This window comes from Aquarana catesbeiana, linkage group LG03 (genome assembly GCF_042186555.1).
Source record: "Aquarana catesbeiana isolate 2022-GZ linkage group LG03, ASM4218655v1, whole genome shotgun sequence".
Taxonomy (NCBI): domain Eukaryota; kingdom Metazoa; phylum Chordata; class Amphibia; order Anura; family Ranidae; genus Aquarana; species Aquarana catesbeiana.
In genome coordinates, this window is record NC_133326.1 from 496,640,343 (window position 1) to 496,662,304 (window position 21,962).

The 21,962-nt window shown below is 41.2% G+C and overlaps 1 protein-coding gene across 5 annotated transcripts in view; it reads left to right on the forward strand.

Moving 5' to 3' along the window:
* Positions 1-21,962, forward strand: part of RNF213 (ring finger protein 213) — a 631,031-nt gene that overhangs the window by 244,627 nt on the left and 364,442 nt on the right. For all 5 annotated transcript variants that reach the window (XM_073621071.1, XM_073621073.1, XM_073621072.1 and 2 more), the window contains 4 exons: positions 2,223-2,369; positions 7,284-7,900; positions 9,721-9,886; positions 13,450-13,667. In XM_073621071.1, the coding sequence (XP_073477172.1) occupies positions 2,223-2,369; positions 7,284-7,900; positions 9,721-9,886; positions 13,450-13,667 (1,148 nt within the window). The remainder of the gene's footprint in view (positions 1-2,222; positions 2,370-7,283; positions 7,901-9,720; positions 9,887-13,449; positions 13,668-21,962) is intronic.

The window sequence follows — 21,962 nt, forward strand, 5'->3', positions numbered from 1 at the left end:
AACTCCCCACCAAACTGGTGATCTGTATGCAAAAAAACTTTCTGCCCACACTACAGAGAATACAGAGAGACTTAAACAATTGGAATAAGGGACCTTTTTCATGGTTCGGTAGAGTGGCGATTTTAAAGATGAACATCCTTCCTAGACTACTGTACTTGCTGCAAGCCATCTTATTCAAACTCCCCCCTCCCTCATTTTTTGCTACATATAAACGAATGTGCAGGAACCTTCTGTGGTCCACACACCCTCCCAGGCTGAGCTGGGAAAAGTTGATAATGCCTAAACAGAAAGGAGGCATAGGGTTACCAGATATACACACATACTACAGAGCGAGCCAACTCACAAGAAATGTGGATTGGCACGTTCACAAAAGCAGCAAAGATTGGATACACATAGAAAGCGCCTTCCTTCAAATACCAATCTCTCATCCTCCCTGGATCAATCAACAGTCAGTACCTACAGAATGTTCTTTTCACCCATTAATAGGTCCAACATTATTTAACTACAGAGCATCGTGCAAATCTTTGCACCTGACACCGACCCATGGACCAATGACGCCTATAACCCAAAATCCGGAGTTCACGCCAAGCGTGTTAGCACATGACTTAACTGCACCTCCCAACGACCCCCCGGTCAGAGCCCATCAGTTCTTTAATGGTGATACTCTCCTCTCACACACGGCCATGTCCTTTAAATTTCCTGAGCTCAACATACCATTTTTCAAATACCTCCAACTCTTCAGAGCACACATCCAATCTCTCAATAGAACAGGGACTTAACACCTTTTGAACACATATGTAATATCACAGAGCCCCAAAATCATTAGATCTCAGCGATCTCTGCACTCCTAACCTCCAACAACACGCTCAACCTTCAGACAAAACAATGCTGGGAGACAGACTTAGCAACTGAACTATCTAAAGACGATTGGGAACGAATATATGAACACACACACATAAAGGGTCCACTAACGTATCAGCCCAAGAGAATAGGTACAAGATTTACTCTAGATGGTATCGCACACCTGATAAACTACATAGATTCTTCCCGACTGTCCCCCCAACATGTTGGCGATGTAACTTCGCTCTCGGCTCTCTCATCCATATATGGTGGGAATGCCCATTAATTCAAACTTTCTGGAAGGCAGTACATGATCTCATAGGGAGCATCACTTCCTACACCCCGGACTTCACTCCTGCACAGTACCTCCTTCACCACACGTCACTGCCGTGGTCAGCATACCGAAAATCCCTTACCTTACACCTCACTAATGCCGCCACTCAATGCATACCTGTCCATTACAGAAGTACTAACCCACCTACTATCGCTGAATGGCTTTGCAGAATAGATAAAAAAGCAGAAATGGAAAGGCTCATTCACCAAGCTAAAGACAATCACAGTAAATACAGAAACACTTGGGCTTGCTGGATACACTACAGAGACTCCACGGTGTCTACCACCCCCCAGACCACATCTGTAACCTTGGAAGGGGGAAACCAAGTAACAGTCCACCAAGACACATAAAAACTCTGCCGCGTTCACACTACCTTTCCTATCCCCTCTCTACCTGACCTTTAGGTTAGTGACGGACTTCTCAATATTTCCAAGCTGAAATACACAGGATATACCCCAACGCTATTCTTACCTGACGGAACCTGCTGGCTGGCCCGGCAACAGTCTCCAACTTTCCCATGGACCGCAGAAAACTCCAATTCTATACAGGGGATCATAGTTATGTTACACGGGGTAAACCATATCTGTAGAAAATCATCTGAGATAACTGTAGGTCCCTTACCGCTCACAGTTAGATCCCTTTAGGGGTGAATGGGAATTGGGTTGACCTGTACTGCTTTACCCTCGCATATCTCTCAAAACCCCTTCACTGCACTCAACACCTCTTAGGGCTAAGGCTCAAGAGGATTGGCAGTTGCCGAAAATTCTCCCCCCAAATACCTTCTATCTACTTAAATGATGTAACTACCCAAAATATGTTTGAAACTGTCAATGTTTTGATCAAGCAGCATTGACTATAACTTTAACTTACCTGCCTATATTTCTTTCATTGTCTTCAAACTTCTGTAGTATTGTATCTGATATGTACTACGATGATGTTGATATTATGTTATAAATGCCCTTGCATCTTATTTCTGTATATGTGCAAAAATTCAATAAAAATTTTCTGGAAAAAAAATAATAGTTTTGTGGACTGCTTTTCTTTTTAGAAACCGAAAAAAAAGAGAAGCTCTCCTTGATTGAAATAAATCGAGTGTTGAACTGGAGGAAAGATGAACTACATACACTACATTTAGAGCGTGAATGGGTGGACAGCCTTCTCAAAATGATCCAGAGTGTTTATCAGCACATAAAAGGTATTCAGTCCTAAATAATTCTCTCTCCTTTTATTCTTTATTTATGAAGTTATGTAAAGCCACACTGGCTCTGAGGCCCATTCACTGCGTTCAGGCAGCATAAAAAAAGTCTCATTCACAGTATATGGGCATCAAGCACCTTAATAGTATTTTTGTTGTTCCCAGTAGATACTTCCTAGATATATATGTTAGGTTCCCAGCTCAATAAAACAAGTATCTTAGCTTTTCAAGGTCTCAGCCTGTCATGACCTTGCCAGGGGTGGAAAAGATTATTCCTTATATGGTGTATTATGTTTTTTTTAATTGTGTTAAAAAGCAAACTCTAGCAAAAGCCGAATAATGGAGGTAGAGGGTAAGTGCATTGATAAATTACGCTTACGTGTATGCCTTTTTCTTCAAATCTGATATATATATGGCCTAGGATAGGATTTTGGAAAATAAAATTAACATTTAGTACTTGTGACAGTGTTTAGATATCTAGCTACAATCTAACGTGCGGTCCACTCCACATGCAGTCCAGTGCATTTTTTTTCAGCATCAAAAGCACGTGGTAAGTAGGTTACATGGATTCCAATGGCATAGTTCACACCACTTTCAGTACAGTCAACAAAAGTAGAACATGCTGCATTGTTTTCTGCATGAAAATGCACAATGCTTAAAATAATGCACTGGAATGCACCAGAATGCATCAAAAACATGCATGCATACATTTATTTGGAATGCATTGGGATTGTGCTTCTGTGGTTTAAACCTGCCTTAAATGTGTGTAACAGAAGTGGAGCACTGCATCTTGACCCTTTTCACCTCGTCTGAGCTAGTCAAACTACTGAAACAGATGGATATCTCTTCAAATATATCCGGATGAATGCAAACTAATCAATTATATGATGTGAAATTCAATAAATATATAAAACCAGTTCATAGGTGTCATGTAATGATAAATATAATATACAATATTCTACAGTGTAAAAAAATATATAAATAAATATATACATTTCATACATCCCAAAGGTGCAAAGAAGTGCTATAGTGCATAAATAATTAAAAATTCATTCAGTTCACAAATCATCTCAGACTGGTGCTTGTAAAAAAATCTAGCCACTGCTGGTGCTTTCCAAACTACTCCTCCATCACATTCAGAAATACAAACTCTTTACCAAACAGGCATACTCCTAAATTATAGGAGGTTGTTACAGCATGCCTGTGTCTAGGATACAACTCTGGCACTCCACACTAGGTGGCTCTGGCACACTCTCAGGGGCTTTAGTGTTTCATCAACTCAATCAGAAAAGCATGCCACTCAGACAAAAAATAATAAATATTTAATTGCCCAGTATCAACTCAAACTAAACAATTTATTAAAAGGATCTACTCACAGGGCAAGGCATAAAATTTATCCAGTGTGATCCAAAAAATAATACATACAGCTGACGGGTAAGAAGTTTGTATTTCTGAAGGTGATGGAGCACTTTGGAAAGAAACCGCAGTAGTTGGAACATTTCACAAGCACCAGTCAGAGATGATTTATGGTCTGCATTAATTTTTTGAGGGACACAGGTACCACCCCTCTGTGTTCCTATGCTCTCTGTACTGTTTACTACTATTGTTTACTACAAAACTAAGGCAAGCTGTTAGTAGAAGGGCTTATTGTGAACTAGCCTAAAGTTTTTTGTTTACCATTGTCTTCTTGTAGGTTAGGGCCACTGAGGGGGACTCAGCTGAGCTGATGACGCCGGGCCCCGTACAACAGGGCTGGTTGTACTGGCTTATCAGCGGCAGGCAGCTTCACAAGCTGTTCAGTGCAGAAAAATAAGGCTTTTTAAATTATACCCCCACTTGGCCACTCCTACTAGCTTGGTGAGGTGTATTAATACTATTTCCTGGGCCCCTCCCTGATTATGTGATGGTGGAGCAGATCGATTAACTTTTTTTTTCAAATTTCCGGCACATGTGCATTCCATGCCCGTGCTGCATATTGCTGGCTGCTCTGCTCACGCCCTGGCCACCTACCACTGTGGCTTCCCATTGCCTATCCTTGCGGAGTGATCTTTCTTCGCTCAGCTCCACACTCAGTACCCATGAGTAAGAGGCTTTTGTTAGGCGGGTGGCTGCAGGCAGCTGGCAGGGAGCAGAAGGAGCCAGACTTCATCCTGGCTGCAGCACAGGGGTGCCTGGGGTAAGTATAAGATATACTGCACATTACTATGGTGATATAACACACAGATAGCAGTCAGCAGGATCTCTGTCATAGTGTGTCACATGACATGGCTGTTGGGTGTTGATTTTGTTAAGGTATTAGTCATAAGTTAACAAGGTCAGCACCTGACAGCCATGTCATGTGACACACTGTGACAGATCCCCCACTGAGTGGAATGGGCAGATATCAGGTTCGTGTCCACTCAGCTTATGCAGAGCGGACACAGCCGGCTCTGCTCTAAGGATGGCTGGTGTAAGAAAACCAGCTGTCCGTTTACACATGACTGCCTTCCAATCCAATCCGCAAGACGGTGGGGAACACATCCCTTTCCGTTTTGTTTAGTGGATTAGATTGGAGGTAGGTGGATGTAAATGGGCAAAAGTCCATTTACATCCATCGCTCTATAGAAGGGAATGGAGGGTTAGATCAGGTCCGCCTGGAAAATGGACCTGACCTGATCAGACCTGTCGTGTGAAAGAAGCCTACCGCTAATGATCATAAGAGACAGTGGGATGCTACTTTACACTTCGTTTTTACCACTCCGACCTTTCCCCTTAAACTGATTGCCGCCCTCAGTACATTTACTGCAGCAGGGTGGCAAGGCAGGCTGAATCACATACATGTATGTCATCCAGCCTGTTCCAGATTAGGGATGGGCCTGCTGTTAACCCACTCTGTCACTGGCTACAGCAGGATTATGTCAGCAGGTCCTGACCAATGATTTATGGCCAAGACTTGTTGACCGACTGTAGCCAATCACAGCACAAAGACCAACCTGCACTTTAATTCAAGGTGGGTTTGGGGGGAGCAGGGTGGAGTTGAGGGTGGGGCAATAATTTTATCAGCGGCCCATTGTAGATGGCAGTATACCCGAAGGTGAAAGACTTCCTTTGTCCCTCAGTGGCTTTCAGGAAAAGTATTTTATTGTAAATGCAAAAATCCTATTTTTCCACTCCAATATGTATCAATCACTAGTTTGCATTGTATGATCAAGCTACCAGCTGACCCAATGCCTTCCACCTATACGTTTTGAAACCTGTCAGGGCTAAAACGTAAGGAGTTGCCTTTATTGATAAAGGTGCAAACATCATCTGTACAATTATCATTAGGGATTATGTCGACAGGCTTTGATGGGCAAATGCAGCATGTGTTTCACGTCAGTCTGAGACTTCTGCTTCACCTGCTTTTGTAGTGGTGTCATAAACAGAAGCAATTCTAAAGTGAACAAAAGCCTGTCGATCCAGGTCCTTATAGTTTTACTATTTAATATATTATCAGAAAAAGTAAGCCAAAAGAGTTACAGAAGTGTTTTATTGAAGTAGAAGAAAAAAAGCAAAATATAAGTTTTACAATAGCAATACACAGGTGCAAAACAGAGGTTACATGCCAAATGGAGTTGGATTTTTTTACCTGCGTACTGTTTTCTGGCCACAAACTCACAAGCATTTGCAGCTCATTAGATTGGATTGTTGTAAAAAAAAACTGAAGTTCATTGTGTCCCAAATGCAGTGGGACATCTGCTAATTTCATAAAATGTGGTGGTGCTGCCCTCATGTTAAGTGCTACTAGAAACAGGTTGTCCAGTTCATATGATATAATAGGCTCCTCTCTGGCTTTGGACCCCAGGGCACGATTCATGGGCTGCCCTATGGAGCCATCTGTTAGACAAATGTGTATCAGATATACTCTTTGCTGCTTGAAAATGTATTGCTAAATATTATATATAATCTGAAATCCCCACCATGGTAGATGGAAGAGTTAGGTTAAAGTGGCTGTAAATCTATGACTTGAAAAATTAAAGAAGCGTAATCTTCTATAGTGTGTATTTGCCTCAATTCAAAGCATTAAGTGTGATTTTTGTCTGCAGTCTGGTTTCTCTGCTATCTGCATGAGTCATTTCTGATAGACTGTGCTGACTCCAGGTAATGGAGGGGGACGGGATGGAGGTATCCAGCACAAAGCCTTGAGATTGTGCAGAGGAAGTGTGTCCATTCCCTCCCCTCAGGTCTCAAGTTACACTCAGCTCTCCTCTCTTAGCTGTGCTGTGTGTGATGTCAGATCCCCACCCCTGCCCCTGGAAGCTCAGAAAAGCTGTAAATAGTCTGGACTATATTTAGCTGTAGAGAAGCAATTGCCAGTGGCACAGTGGTGTAGTGGGTAGCACTGTTGCCTAGCAGTAAAAAGGGTCGCTGGTTCGAATACCAACCATGACACTACCTGCCTGGAGTTTGCATGTTCTCCCTGTGCCTGCGTGGGTTTCCTCCAGGTACTCCGGTTTCCTCCCACACAGAGACATGCTGGGACGTTAATTGGCTTCTGTCTAAATTAGCCCTAGTATATGAATGTGAGTTAGGGACCTTAGATTGTAAGCTCCTTGAGGGTAGGGACTGATGTGAATGTACAATATATATGTAAAGCGCTGCGTAAATTGACTGAGCTATATAAGTACCTTTAAATAATAGTAATAATAATAATAGCTGCAGATAAACAAGTACAATATATAGGAGAGGTTGTTTCACCTCTGTGTATCACCTGAGGATAGTCACTTCACTGGGTATATGTAAGGGTTTACAACCACTTTTAATACTAGTCTCCCATATTGAAATGTATACATAAGGGGTGCCAAAGAAAATTCAATAGAATTTGGAGGAAAAAGTAATTATACACCTTTGCAAGTTGCATCATATTTAACTGTAATTATGTTGTTTTTTCCTAAGTAAATGTTTGTGAAATCCTCTCAAAGCATTCGCAAGACCTGGGACCACAGAAGCTGATGGATATGTTACCAGTGAGGACACTTAATTCATCTAATGAATTTACCGAACTTGACTCCTATTACAACCTCAGTGACGATTTAATGACCATGGCCAAATGCCTGAACACTTTCAGGATTAGCCACATCTTCACCACTTGTTGGGAAAGAGAAGCTAGGGGTCTTGCTGACAGATGCCCGAAAGAATCCACTGAAGAAAATAATGATGGCAATGATTTGGAGTTCACAGTTGAAGAAATAAATGATGAACTCTTCAGTCCATGTTTTGAAAATTGTAAGAGGATTTATAATGACATTAAATCTGGAAACGTGACATTTGAAGTTGTGGATGAGTTTTTAAAAGATTTCAAAGACAGGTACCAAGAATTGGAAAAAGAATTTCAACTCTTGTGTCCCTTGGGAGGCAAAAGTGATGGGAAATGGATCTCCGATCGTGTGAGGCAGATAGAACAGTATCACCAACTTGATGTAGCCTTTCGATCTGCAAAGGTCATCTTTGATTTAAAAAGGTTTTTGAAGCTGACGGGAAACTTCAGAACTTTGGAAACCTTGCTGCAATTTGTAAGTAGGACTAATGTTTGCATTTATGCATCAATATATTATTTTCTGAGATGGTGATTAAGTAAGTAGATGTTGTGTGATGTAGTAATAAAAGTTTTGAAAGAATGGGAGCACCACACCAGCTTGTACAGTTTTTTAAAAAGATTTTTTATTTTGTAACATCCAACGCATTTCAGGGACTCAGCACTCTCCCTTCATCGGGCTTAAAAAACTAGACAATAAAGAAAATACAAAGAATCCATAAAATTTGTTAAAAGCTATGGATATATACAAGTATAAAAGTACAAACATCTTAATGCAGTAATTATCAGAGCCAAAAAGGGCACACATTACATGACAAAGAAGTATAAAAAACAAGAAGTAAAAAGAAAACATGTTCTTATTAGGGCTAGTAATAAATGTGAGACCTATCAGTAGGCATATGAACCAATAATTCAAAACTTTTAAGAATAAATGACTCCTTTTAGAGCCTAAACTTGTCATACCCCTGATCTTAGTGCCCACGATGATCAGAGTTTTATAGATGCCTGTTGCTAGGGCTGCATTTGCAGTTTGTTATTGAAGACAGACCCTTCAAGATACTTTTAAAAAAAAATGGATTTGATACCTATGCCCCCCCCCCCCCCATTCCTGCCCATCTAATGTAGAACCCATGTTTCATAAACCACTACACAGATTTTCCAGTGCTGCTTGTTATCTGACCATTTGCCTACCCAATCAAAATTCTGATTCATCAATCATGTGGGCAACTGCTTTGGTATCCCAAAATAGGGATTTTTGTGGCTAAGGCATATTTCATGTGTTCTGTTACCTTTAATGACAATAAGGTAATTGGGAAAGCAAGATAATATGGAGGACCTTATTTGACAATAGGTCTTTCCTGATGTTTGCTTGCTTCTTGAGCATCAGAAAGTGACTCCTATCAATAACCCTTGTGTCTTCAGTTCTGCAATATAGATAAGCAAGTATAAAAGAATAAAATAATCACATACTGCCCCTCTTCTGTTGCAACTCTTACCATGTAGCAGAGTCAGGTCCCTTACCCTACTTTTCTGTACTACTACAACTTTGTCAATGACCAGTGCCAGCCTAAAACTGGATAGTGGAGGTGCAAGTCAGTGGTGGGGGTAAACTCTCTTGCTCTCTCTTCCCTCATCTACAAATCTTTGTAGATTAAAGCACTGTGCAAAGCTGTATAACCTAATTGGTGCAGGAACAGTATATCAAATCCTACATGCTTTTGCTTTGCACCAAAAGATTCCAGCTCTGCTCTGCCAATGCCAAAAACTCATAATTAGTGAAGGCCAGGTGCCTAGAATTTTTTAGAAGTGTCAGCAGTGACAGCTGACCTAATTATCTCAGCACAGCTTTCAAATGAAATAGATTTAAAGGGCAGCTCTACTTAAAATGACTAGGTTACACTGGGAAAGTGTTTAAGCATCAATAATGTTAACCTTCTTTGATTAGATCTTTCCTTACAGACCTGGTGAAGGGGAGATGAATTGTAAGTCTTGGGTGCTCCATACGCCAATCTTCCTGGGACTTTTAACCAGAGCATCAGCAAATTCTCATTGTTTTTTTATTGTCATTTGTGTAAGCCAACCAACACATTTGCATCTATGCTTGTATATGCTTAGAGACACTAAAACTTTCCTTACCTGATGGAGTTGTTGATGCAGTTTGTACTGTTACACATCAGTAATCCTAAAGACAATAAGAAGCTGGTGAATAATTTAAACTGTTTATATCCACCATAATTTGAAACATCAAGATTAGATGAATTTGCTCTGCAGTGTGGTAATTACTAGCCTATCTTGCAGGCGGATAACTTTGAAAACTTTAAGCAAAATCGTCTATCTTGCATCAGTGAAGAAGTAGTGAAAACCAAAAAACTGCTGTCCGAAATGAATGAAAATCACACTGCATGTCTTATGGAGGCTTTGAAAAGAAAAGAGTTTTTCATCTGGGTTCAAGAAGCATTGGAAGGTATGTCTGTTTTTTAAACATTTGATAATGAAGGAGAAGTAAGGCCTCAGTTTTGGTCATTCTCTGCTCACCCCTTCTTTTAGTTTTTTAAATGTTATATTGACAGGACTCTGACACTCAATATAGCCTTGCAAGCTCACAATATTGGCCTTATATCTCTCATTCTTTGTCTTGGTGTGCAGAAGATTATGGAATGCTTATAATAAGGCAGTTTTCACGTTTATTCAAAAAATAATTTCCTAGAAGTTCCTTTGGCTGCAGCACTTAGAATATCCTAACCCAAAAAACAAAAATGTAATATATTGTAGCTTACCAGTCCTTGGATAGTGGATGCATTCGTTTTGTCTTTCTTATGCTAAGAAAATTTCTATTGATCTTGCCAGAAATGCAGTGTACTTGTAAGGCCCTTTTCATACGGGATTTGTTTTCATCCGTGCAGGGCTGTGCTTACTGCCATGGGGATGGACAAGTTTTGCGTGCATCGCCATGTTGCCAGTCTCATTGCTGCCTATTGGATCACATTAGCTGCACAGAAACACAGCTGCTGCTCTCAATGTGGCACCTGTGCGGGTGCACATCCCCAAACACACCTAAGCTTCGTGGCCCTGCAGGGGATTAACAGCCATGTGTGAACTAGCCCCCAACTGTCTGTGATTTACACTCAAGTCACAAATGTTATTTTCCTCTAAAGATTTTTACCAGGAGGTTTTATTTTTATGTCAACACAATCAGAGGGTAAAGAAATAAACTTTTATTAGTTAATTAAATAAATTTTGTTTTGCATTTTAACTTTGTGTGTGCTTATTTTTCTTATTTACATATTGCACCTTCCCATATTTCCAATTAGAATGAGATGCCTACTTGCTACTGTGTACTAACATATACTGTATTCTTCCAATTATCTTTACTACTTCTTATACCCATAAATCTGTATGCAGTCTCCTTCCAATTCTAACCTCTTTAAGTGTCCATTAAGTGCTAAATGTTCAAGGTGCAATATAAACATTCACATAATTATAAAAATGACCAAACAAAAAAAAAATACTTTATTGATTAATTAGGGTTGATTTTATACCTTCTAATGGGGTTAACGTAGAAGCTGATACTCTATATCCCATTCTTTTTGCTGTTTTTACATATCTTCCTTTCCAAGCCATGTTGTGTAAATTAAAAATTCTCCCTCCCCTGTATATAGAAGATAAATAGAGAAGGGCATAATTGTAGTTTAAATTGTGAAAGCTTGGGGTGAATGGTACTCCCTCCATAGATACAGCTGAGGGATAGTAGCCACCCTAGGACAGAAAGCGTGTAACCCAGGGGTGCCTGACTGCTGGTTCGCGGGCCCCTCTGATTTGGCCCGCCACCAGATCGTGGGCTGCCTTGGGCCCTTTTCACGCGATCGGACCCTCCATTCACCTCTATAAACCGGCAGATGTTAATGGACTTGTGTCCGTTTACACCCGCCTATCTCCAATCCGATCCACTTAAAAAAACAGAAGGGAATCTGTCCCCTTCTGTCTGGGCAGATCGGATCGGAGGGCCCATAGTGGGCTGTGTTTGTATATGCAGAGTGGACATGGACCTGTCATCTGCCTGCTCCACTCATTGTGGCCCGCAACTGGTTGCCAAGGTGCTAAAGTGGCCCTTGTTCCTCAAAAGGTTGGGCACCCCTGGTGTAACTCACCGGGTGAAAACAAAAGAAAAAAAGCCTGAAAAAAGAAAAACCTATACAGGCATTACATCTAAAGACTGGCACAACTGATTTGTTCCCTAGTCCGACTTGGCGGTACAGGGACTGCAAGAGGCTGATACAAAATATCTAAAGTGTTTGTAAAGGCTGAAGGTTTTTTACCTTCATGCATCTATGCATGAAGGTAAAAAAAACCTTCTTTGTGTAGCAGCCCCATTAATACTTACCTGAGCCTGATTTTCCTCCAGCGATGTGCACGAAAGCCTCAGCTTTCCGGAGACTCTCCCTCCACATTGGCTAAGACAGCAGCGGGAGCCATTGGCTCCCGCTGCTGTCAATCAGTGAGCCAATGAGGAGAGAGATAGGGCAGGGCCAAGCCCTCTGTGTGTGAATGGACATGCAGAGCCATGGTTCGGTAGCAAGCTTGCTCGCGTGCCCCCATTCCAAGCTGCTTGCTGGGGGGGGCACTTGGCAGGGGGGGCAGGAGTGCCAGCGGTGGACCAGAGAAGAGGACGATCGGGGTGCTCTGTGCAAAAACACTGCACAGAAGCAGGTAAGTATGACATGTTTTTATTAACCTTGACTTTAATAATACTTTAAACTGCTTGCACTGAAAAATACACTTTTAATGATGTATTAATGAGTACAGAGCTATATTAATATGGGTCTTTTATATCTGCCTAGAATTCAGTTTCAAAATACATGTTGCAAAATAATACATGTACAGTATTGCAAACTTATTGAATGAAACCTAAAAAGCTGCTTTCACACTGCTCCCTTGAAAAAATGCATATTCCATTTTGTTGCATTGTGTTTTTGATGCATTTGCATTGCGTTATTTCCCCATATCTCTGGATTGCACAAAGGTGTGTTGCGTTTTTGTGTCCTAGCAGTGACTGGTGTTTTTCCAGTGTGGAAAACTGCTGGTCTACGCAGTATATATATATATTATATATGTCTACTGGCCCTAAAATAATAACTGGCAAGCACGCTTAAACTAGCACTGAAAAAAATCATTACAATATTAATAATGTCCTGTAATTTCTTTCCCTTTCTTACACCTTAGCATTTTGGTTGGATTACTGATGGAAAGGTGTCTTTTCCCAGCTTTTTTTGCAGCTTTGTCTTGGAGCATGCAGTGCACCAATTCCCTTTAATCGTACTTATGGCTAGATGCAGTTGGAGAACAGGCATTTTACATTACTATGTGTGGTCACTGCAGGGAGGTGGGTGGTACACCTCTTGTAGGGCCTGGCATAGTGATAATGTGGCAACTATGCGACAAATGAAAGGGAGGAAAAACTTAAGATCCCAGATACCTGCCAAAAGGTCCAGGGCAGAGATGCCAAACCTTGGTACCCCAGATGTTTTGGAACTACATTTCCCATGATGCTCATGCACTCTGCAGTGTAGTTGAGCATCATGGGTAATGTAGTTCCAAAACATCTGGGGTGCCAAGGTTCGCCATTACTGACTAGGGCATGTTCCAGAGGTGCCTAGGTATGTAATCGCATTACTTCTTTGCTTATCCACAGGGATGCAGTAAAGTGAGCAGTCATAAAGTGCAATCACAGTCCTACAGAATAGGTAGCCTGCATATCTGGTAAGAAAGTATGGCTGTACAATGTACATGTACAGGTGCATTTCAACTAAAAGAAAATGGTATTTCAATACATTTCTAAGCAAAATCAGTTCTAAAAAAAAAAAAAAATTAAACATATGGAAAACATGATTATAAAGAGAAAAGTGTATGATTTCAGTTAGACTTTAAAAATATTATCGTACATTAATACATATTGTACATTAACACATATTGTACATTAACACTAATGTATCCATTTAACCATTTCATGGTTTATTATTTTCTATTTAGATGTCAATGAGCTAAAAGTGTTTGTTGATCTGGCCTCAATTTCTGCTGGAGAGAATGATATGGATGTTGACCGTGTTGCCTGCTTCCATGATGCAGTGTTGGGGTATTCACCATTATTGTATGACTTAAAGCCTGAGTTTGGATTCAACGACTTTATGGAATGCCTGAAGAAATTATGGAAAGCCTTAAAAAGTGACCCAAAACTTCCAGAAAAGTTTGTAAGTCAAATCTTATTACAGTAAAGAGAAAGTATACACCTATTGAGGTTTTTTTTTAATTAATTATTTTTTTATTAACAAGTAAAATAGATTGAATGGAGAGTACCATATTGATCGGTGTATAATATGCACTTTTTCCCCCTGAAAATCAGGGGAAAATCGTAGGTGCGTGTTATACGACGATCGCCGCCGATCCCCCGCTGATTGTGAGCGGAGGAGCGAGCTCCGCCGATATACATACATCATAGTCACGCCCAGTCCTGCCATTGGACCTGTGTTATGTCCATCATAGGGCGGGACTGCGAGAGGAGCCGAGATACACAGGACGGGCTCTGTGTAGCTCGGCGGCGCCATATTTAAACTGCAGTGACACTGACAAGGCTGCAGTGTCACTGGGCAAGGCTGCAAATGACACTGGACAAGGCTGCAAATGACACTGGACAAGGCTGCAGATGGATACTGATAAGGCTGCATTGATGGGCATTTAAATGTAAGTTTTTTTCCTTAAAATTCCCTCCTAAACTTGGGGTGCGTGCTATACGCCGACACGTGTTATACGCCGATAAATACGGTAATTAAAGCTGAATGTTTTTCGCATAATTGCATTGGTCTAGGTTTTATTGGACCAATGCAAAAATTGGAGCAATGCAATACCTGACCCATCCCTGTGGACAACAGAATCACTGGAGTAGCTGTTGCTGCTATAGTGACCCTCGCTGTTTTCTGGGTCTTGTGCCATATGGCTACCCTGCTGCATAGTAACCACAGGGGGTTGCTTGCTTTCCATAAATGCCATTCAGAGAATATCTTGCATTTTTCTCAATGAATGCAAAACAGTCTGATAGCACGAGGTGGAGAGGCTGGGCGGAGACATTCAATCAGAGATTGCCTTGTATTCATTCAGTAAAATACAATGCTTTCTCTGAATGGCATTTGTGAATGTGTGGGCAACCTCTTATAGTTACTATGCAGCCATTCAGCACTGGACCTGAAAAACAGTGAGGGTCAGTGTAGTAGCAGCAGATACTCCAATGGCTCTCCTTTTCCACAGGGATCGGCCAGGTATGGAATATGTATACTTTTATTGGCCCAAGCTAGACTAATGCAACTATGAAACATACCTGTAGTCCAGCTTTAACCGCTCCGGAAGGTTTTACCTCCTTCCTGACCAGGCCTTTTTTGCGATGCATCACTGCGTTGCTTTAGCTGACAATTGCGCGGTTGTGCAACGATTTACCCAAATAAAATTGATGTCTTTTTTTTCCCCCACAAATAGAACTTTCTTTTAGTGGTATTTGATCAACTTTGTGGTTTTTATTTTTTGCGCTATAACGAAAAAAAGACAAACAATTTTGAAAAAAAAAAAAACAATTTTTTTTTTTTTTGCTTTCTGCTATAAAACATATCCAATAAAAAAAATGTAATTTCTTCATCAATTTAGGCCAATTTGTATTCTGCTACATATTTTTGGTAAAAAAAAAAATCCAACAGCGGGAGCGCGCCTCCGGCGGCGTGCGCACGCCCCAGAGCTACCAACAGGAATCACGTACAGGTACATCATTTTGCGCTTAAGAGCCGCCCTGCCACAGTAAATGTATGTGGGGCGGTCCTTAAGTGGTTAATATTATCAATGTGTGTTTATGCGTTTACAATTTTTTTTAATATGAGTACAGAAGGGCAGACATTTTTACTCACTGCAAACACTGGATCTGCAACTAAGTGGTTGTATACCCTCTTATATACCCAGTGAAGTGAGTGGCCTCAGGTAATACACAGAGAGGAAACAAATCCTCCAACATAAGTTGTACCTGTTTATCTTCTGCCCTTTCTTCTCTACAGCTTTTACAGTCCAGAATTTATACAGCTTGTCTGAGCTTTCAGAAAGCAGGGGGTGAGAAGCTGAAGTTACACTCTGCAGAGCTCAGGGAATATAGCTGATTGGTGGGAAGTGACACACCGTCCTTCACACAGCACACAGGAACAGAGCTGAGACTGTCAGTCACATGCTGTATGCTGGAGCTCCCTCTCCTGTCTTCTTTTTTTTATCTCTTGATGTTATGAAAACTTGTCGGAAGTAAATCATGCTGATAGCAGTGGAACAGGCAGCAGAGAGAAATGACTCTGGATTGAGACAAGTACACACTATAGAGGGGGTATGCTTTGTTCATATTTTATGTCAAAGGTTTAAAACCATTGATCATTGCCAGCAGCTATAGCCACTAGCAGTAATCTCTGTGTTCTCCCGCAGCTGAAATGTTTTTGTGGTGGGGGAAGTAACATAGATGATAGTGGCCTCTTGTTCAAGGTCCTGTAAATTGTGCAAAGTGGACACGGCCTCACACCTGATAGCCCTGATGGCAAAAATATATTTTCATCATTAGTGGACCTTCAATGTACAAAAAGGTGGCAACCACCCCAACCTTATAACCAGCCTTTACGTTAAGGTGTACATGGAAGGGCAACGCACATTTTTAACAAAACAAAAAAGGACTTTAAGGTGCCACACGTAACTCCAGAAAAATTAATACTAATCTGATTAAAATTCAAAACCGTTTTTATTCACAGCATGATTTCTTAAAAATGTCTACATCCATAAATATTTTTTACAGTGTCAAATTGCCTATAAAGATCTCCCTAAACTTATTCTGATAGCCATAACTTATGAATGTCCATACATATTAATGGAGTAGTTTACAATATCCACCAGATGTACTGGGCCAAACTGCAGAAAAATATTAGGCACCGGTCTCTACGTGTTTCACCTTTAACTGGCTTCCTCAGGAGACCCTATTATATTAGGGAATAAATTGCAATGATTTTCTAAATATACATAAATATACATAAGTACATATAGCATAAACCAAGTGGTGGATGAGTAATGCCACAAATACAACCAAGATCTTATTTATATGACGTAATGTCCAGATAGAAAAATGACCCAAGTAATCTCAAACATGGAAGGACACATTGAAATTTCAACAGCAAATAGGAACCCTTAGAAAGCGGTGCATGAGGGGAGGGCGGGCCTGATGAGGGAACCTGACGGATGCAGCTGCTGATGACCTGAGAATCCTGCGAACCTCCCCCGGCATGAGAAAGTGAGGAATGGACATCCTCTCCGCTCTCTGTTCCTGTCTTCTCCCCCCTCCTTAGCTGCCTGGTGATCGGATGAGTGACTGAATGCAGGACGCAACAGAGCGCTCCCAGAGTATCTGCAGGAACGCCAGCAAGAATGTGTGGTGATGGTGAGAGCACACAGCGGTTCTCTGGGATCATACACAGAGAGTAGTGTGTACTAGGAGCTCACCAGACACTCGGGTCCGCCGCATGGTGGCGGTGTCCTGGCTAAGAGGACAGGAGGCTGAGAGGAGACGTGCTGCTGCTAAAGTGGACGGACTGAAGGACAGGAGAGGTCCGCGGCGCCCCCCCTCCCCCTCAGGACCTCATATTCTGCTAACCTGGTGCTCCCTTCAGAAACCTCCAGGAGTGAGCCAACAGAGGGATGAGTGATCTGCTTTGTATTTGCTCATAATATATCTGCGCTGCAGTACTACTGGATGGATTAAAAATAAGGATATAGAGAGACTCCCGCTGGTACAAGGACTAAAACTGTGAAAGGGATTAAGTTCCTTAAAACCGGTTCCTGGGTCTTATGGTAGACTGGACTGTGTACACAGGGGTGTTATGTACAACAGTAAAAGTATGGGAAGCAAATAAGCAAGGCAATCCAGTTGAATAAAGGAGGATCTTGGATAATTAGTGGAAGCAGAGACTAACTGGAAAGGTCTGGTGATAAGAGAGTTCCGGGAGAGCAGGGATGGTGGGACCCTCCCCTCACCAGCATACACAAGTTTTACAGCCCACTCTTACACCTGTCTCTAACAAAGGAAAAGTGTCTGAATTTAATATATTAGAATTGTAAGATAATAAGCACTGCATTGTTCATTTAATAGCAGTGAATTGTTGGATTACCGTTAAGAACACCCTGTATCAACCAGTACCAACCAGTATGACAGCGGGAAGGGGGACTGGGTCACACACTAATTAAGCAGTCATTCACCCTTCTCTCCCCACCGTACCAGACCTGACTGTGGCCAGCAGCTGATTTTTTTTTTTTCTTTTTTTCAAAAATTCCTGGGAAATTGTCTGGAGAGCAGGGATGGTGGGATCCTCCCCTCACCAACATATATGAGTGTCATAGCCCACTCCTACATCTCTGTCTAATAAAGGAAAAGTGTCTGAATTCAACAAATTAGAACTGTAAGATAATAAGCACTGTGCTGGTCACCTCATAGCAGTGAATCATTGAATTACCGTTAAGAACACCTGTATCAATCAGAAACAACCAGTGTGACAGCGGGAAGGTGGATAAGGTTAGACATTAACTAAGCAGTCACCTAACTTCCCCCTCCACCTCACCAGATCCCTTTGTGGACATTAGGTGATCTCTTCAAAAATTTTCGGAAAATGGTCAGGAGAGCAGGGATGGTTGGATCCTCCCCTCACTAACATATACAAGCTTCTCAGCCCATTCCTATATTTGTCTCTAACAAAGGAAAAGTGTCTGAATTCACTATATTAGCACTTTAATAAGCATTGCGCTGTTCATCGGATAGTAGTGAATCATTGAATTACCGTCAAGAACACCCTGTACCAACCAGTATCAACCTGTGTGACAGCGGGTAGGTAGATAAGGTTACACACTAACCAAGCAGCTACTAAACCCCCCCCCACCTCACCGGACCCGTTTGTGGCCAGCAGCGGATTTTTTTTTTTTTTTATATATAAAATTTCTATATCGAACTTATACCCGAAATATAAATAAAGAACAAGATGAGGTGGAAATCCGTAAAGAGGGCAAGTGCGAATCCACCCATAATGAGTGCGAGCCCTGGCTCTATTAATATATGGCACAGGATGGGGGGACAGAGAGCCCGGGGAAACCAACAGGGGCTAAGAGTAAAGAACCCCCAGAGGGAGTACAAAAAAACAGACCGAGAAAACAACCAAAGGACCCAGAGACACCAGATATCTCAGAGAGCATTTGTGAGGACAGAGAGGAAGAACTGGCAACTGAACCTAGACAAAAAAAACAATTGCCAACCAAAGGAGAGATGGCAGAGATGTTCGCAAAATTAGAAACACCTATCAAGGGGGAAATCACCACCCTACATGAGGATTTGAACCACATCTTGAGAAGGGTGGAAGGCACAGAAGAGCAACTGGATGTACAAGCAGTAATAATAAAGGATTTGAAAGAGCAGATGGTAAGACTACAAAGAGACCAGAGAGATGTAATGTAACGGCTAGAAGACCAGGAAAATCGGAATAGAAGGAAAAATTTTTGAATAAGGGGAGTACCAGATATGCAGGGAGAAGATCTACAGGTAAAAATGAATAAATTATTTGAGCACCTGCTGGGACTAAAAGAGACTGAAAAAATAAATTTTGAAAGGGTGCTCCGGGTAAGAAAGCCAGCTACACTGGCAGCAGAAATACCAAGAGATATAATAGCAAGATTTTATTATTTCCAAGATAAGGAACAGATCTGGCAAAGTCTGAAAAACAAACAACCGATTAAATACGAAGAGTCCATCCTGCAGATATTTCCGTACTTATCAGCCGAGACCCTGGCCAGAAGAAGAACACTGAAACCCTTACTGAAGCACCTTAAACTTAATAATATACAATACTCTTAGGGTTTTCCAGCATGCCTAACAGGGAGAAAAGAGGGACAGTCAGCTACCCTGAGATACCCAGAAGACACGGCCATTTTATGTGATAGATTGGACATACCACTTGTCAAAATACCAGGCTGGTGGGAAGCACAAAACAACACTTCTTACTCCTCTGAGTAAGAGCCCAGGTCCGGACGAGCTGACAACGTTATATTATAGAAAGTTTGGAGATATCCTGATCCCTAAATTATGTTCATACTTAAACGGGATTGGAACGAAGTAGGCAATAAGGAAGGAGGCTTTAGAGGTGGCCATAACCATTATACCAAAAGAGGGGAAAGATACTTCATTATGCTCAAGTTATAGGTCAATTTCCTTGTTGAAAGACAATATTAAGCTGTTTGCTAAGGTAATGGCGGGAAGATTGAAACCTTTAATTAGCGAACTATCACATACCGACCAGGCAGGGTTCATACCCGGTAGAGAATGTTGAGACAATGGAATCGGGACATTGTTGGTGGTGCATGAAATAAAGGAATCCAGGACCCCCGGTCTACTCCTGTCGATCGATGCTGAAAAAGCTTTCAACAGGTAGACTGGGGGTTCATGCAGGACACCCTAGCGGGGATGGGCATAGGTACTAGATATATGCAGTGGATAGGGGCGCTTTACAACTGTCCCACGGCAAGGGTGAAGGTGAACGGATCCACTTCAGAACCCCTTGGAATGCATAACGGCACTAGACAAGGGTGCTCCCTTTCCCCCCCTACTGTCCTGTCACTTGAACCATTATTGGTGAAAATACGACAGGATGCGGACATTAGGGGGATCAGGGTGGGAGAAGTGGAACATAAGATGGCCGCATATGCCAATGATATATTGTTTTACGTTTCACGTCCCAGGATAACTCTGCCAAACTTGATGAAAGAACTGAAACAGTATGGTGATTGTTCAAATTTTAAAATAAACCCAGTTAAGTCGGAGATCCTGAATATAGGTGTCTGGCACTTGTATATCAGGAGAAGTTCCCATTTATCTGGAGAGAGAAAGAGCTAAAATATTTAGGGGTCAAGATTACACAGTCCACGGACATGCTTTACCAATCAAACTTCCTGCCCTTTACTTTGTTAAAAAAAAAAAAAAAAAACTTCCTGCCCTTATTGAATGAAATTAAAAAGGACTTAAGTAAGATATCGTCTAGACATGTGTCTTGGCTGGGGAGAATCAATATATTTAAAATGAGTCTATTGCCAAAGATCATGTATCAATTTCAGATGCTGCCGATACCTCTCCTACAAGCGTATTTTAAAACTTGGAAAACAATACGGTTTATTTGGAAAGGGAAAAAGCCGAGAATAGGCTTACAAGTACTAACTAAGCAGGGGGCCTCAGAGTCCCTGATTTAAAGAACTATTATAAAGCAGTTCTCCTCACGCAGGTTATCGACTGGGCAAAAAACAATAGAAATAAAAGATGGGTGGAACTGGAAAATACAATTAGTAAGACCGAGTTGGGGAAAATGATATGGGTACTTGCACATTTGAGGAATTTAGGAAAGAAATCACATAAGATGACACTTAAAACCTTAGAGACATGGGATATGATACACAAAAAACAAAAATGGAGCTATAACTCCCCGTGTATTGAAGGACACGGAGTATTTTCCACTGGGGAAAAGTAATTTGTTTGGAAATTGGATTAAAAAACTAAACGCACAATTAAAAGATGTGATGGTAAGGGGAAGGTTATGCACATTTCAAAAGTTAAAACAAAAAAATAATATAATGGTGATGAATGGCGTTTTTCCCATCTAAAACATTTTTTTGATTCTCTCCCTCAACCAGTGAGGTCAGCAGATAATCTGCTACCGATGGAGAAACTATGTTTGGAGGTAGAAAAAAGGAGGGGGATATCGGTATTATATAAAATCCTTATAGAAGGAACTGGGATGAGAAAGCCTCCATACATCAGCAAGTGGGAGGAGGAATTGGGGTCACAAGTGAATCAGTCAGAGATGAGAAAAATTATGAGTTTGGTTTTTGTAACGACACAGGATAGCAATATGATAGAAATTAAATAAATAAAAGTGGTGCTGCGCTAATCCTAGCGGGAACACAAATGGCGTTGTTCGGATGCTCCTGGTGGATATAATGGAGCACAATAAAATAAAAGTAAATCTTAAATAGCTACATGCACCAAAATTAAATAATAATAATCTCTTATATAGATAGGTCGGCCACTAAAAAAAGTTAGAAAATCAGTGACTGGTAAAGTGCCCTAGTGCTATAATAATACCAGTGGCTCTATGTAGCAAAAATACCAATAAATGCAAATGTTAATAATAAATGTGGCAATAGCAGCTCTTGTGCAAATAAAAATCGAGTGTATAAGTGAGTTATAACTGTCTCATATTTGTTGGACGTGTCCTAAAATTAGACAATTTTGGAGAGAGATAATTCAGAAAATAAGAGATAACAAAAAGTCCAAGATGGTCAGTGGGAGTGTTTGTTCCACCGGACGAAAACACCAGTTAACCAGTATCTGAAAACCCTGGTTCCCTCACTCCTGAACGCAGCCAAAAGTTTAATTCCCAGACATTGGCAAGATCCAGATAGCC